Source organism: Colobus angolensis, unplaced genomic scaffold (assembly GCF_000951035.1).
Source record: "Colobus angolensis palliatus isolate OR3802 unplaced genomic scaffold, Cang.pa_1.0 Scaffold266, whole genome shotgun sequence".
In the NCBI taxonomy this organism is placed as follows: Eukaryota; Metazoa; Chordata; class Mammalia; order Primates; family Cercopithecidae; genus Colobus; species Colobus angolensis.
Window position 1 is genome coordinate 2,722,727 of NW_012115888.1, and position 1,554 is coordinate 2,724,280.

Sequence of the window (1,554 nt, forward strand, 5' to 3'; positions counted from 1 at the left end):
ACTGTGCTCCAGGTTGGGCGACAGAGCGAGACTCCGTCTCAAAATAAATAAATAAACAAACTCGAAAAAACAAAAACAGAACAAAAATCAACACTAAAAACAGTTTTCTGTATTTTCTGAGTTGTCTCAGTGGGTAATTTATCATCCCACTTTATTTAAAGCTTCGTCTTTTGGGGAAAAAAATAGTTCCTGCCTTTCCATTGGTAATCTATCCCAGTTAAATGCTTTGTTCAGCACCACATTTGGCTTTTGGATGCTCAACACAGGGATACAAAACATCTATTTCACCCATAGAATTCATTCACTCAAAGTTTATGAAGTTCCAGAAATTGAATGTATGACAGCGGCCAGGCAGTTTCTCACGCCTGTAATCCCAACACTTTAGGAGGTCGAGGCAGAGAGATCACTTGACCCCAGGAGTTTGAGACCAGCCTGAGCAACATGGCAAGAGTTTGTCTCCACAGTCTCAGCAGTATCATCAAATGGTGACAAGACTTTGTCATGTCCTAGATAAAAAGATTCCCAGCAGTTTCTACATTAAAAGCTTCTTTTGAAGGACAAATTGTATTTCACACAAATGTATGAAGTTTCACATCTGGATCCCCTCCTGTCGGTAAGCACTAAGCTTGAAAGAGCATTTCATCTGTGACCTCTGAAATCCAATCAACGGTGTTGGGTTTTTCCACACCATCGCCCCAGCTTGTTTAGAGTTGTATTGTTGAACAAGTTGCCGCAAAAAATATGCAAAAGCTTTTAAACAAAACTTGGCACCACGTTGATAATGTGAACCTGCAATGTGAGGTCATGCTATTGTTGACCATGTTAACTTCCACTAATAGGAATCTGCATCCTGCATTGTTCAAGCATCAACAAAATGAAGATAGTTTTTTATTCAGTTGTTTGTTTCCTTTAATTAACATCTAAATAGATTATACGTCTTCTATAATTATAATATGGAAATGTATATGAGCAAAATATATAAATTTTTTGGTGAATGCTTAGGGAAGAATGATGTTAGTCAAGATCATTCAAGGTCTTAAGCAGCAGCATCTATGCAGCCAGGGCGTGGTCAGCGTTTGGGGACAGAGGTAAATATCCGCAATCCATGCATCTCTTTGATTTCTTCTTTTAGTGCCTGATTAACCATCTGGTGCTGCTGGACAGTTCTCTTCTCCTTAAATTCTTCTGATTCAGTTTTAATTTCATACATCGCCCCACAACCTCCTGAAATGTCAGTGACTTTTATAGCTGTAGCTCGTGGAAACTTTTCTTTGAGAATTTGGGTCACTCTGAGCTCCCCCTCAGTCTGGGTGGCAAATATCCGATGGTGAAGTGGAAGCCCGCGGATCCCGCGAAGCAGAGGCGCTGCCGCGGCCGGGCTCCGTGACGCCATGCCCGGCCGACTGAAGATAGTTTTTTAAAATTTTTATTTAATCATACAAATCAGTTAAAGTATTTATAATCTTGGCCGGGCGCGGTGGCTCAAGCCTGTAATCCCAGCACTTTGGGAGGCCGAGACGGGCGGATCACGAGGTCAGGAGATCGAGACCATCC

At 41.6% G+C, this 1,554-nt stretch overlaps 1 protein-coding gene across 1 annotated transcript; it reads right to left on the minus strand.

Annotated features, from left to right (window-relative positions):
- Window positions 1-885: 885 nt before the first annotated feature.
- LOC105515627 (bolA-like protein 3) lies at window positions 886-1,398 on the minus strand. Its single transcript, XM_011947452.1, has one exon. It carries the CDS (start codon window positions 1,391-1,393, stop codon window positions 1,070-1,072), a length of 324 nt encoding a protein of 107 aa, XP_011802842.1. The 5' UTR covers window positions 1,394-1,398; the 3' UTR covers window positions 886-1,069.
- Between the last annotated feature and the right edge of the window lie 156 nt (window positions 1,399-1,554).

Coding starts and splice junctions, on each gene's coding strand:
- LOC105515627 (XM_011947452.1), bottom strand. CDS start 1,393: ATGGCGTCACGGAGCCCGGCCGCGGCAGCGCCTCTGCTTCGCGGGATC.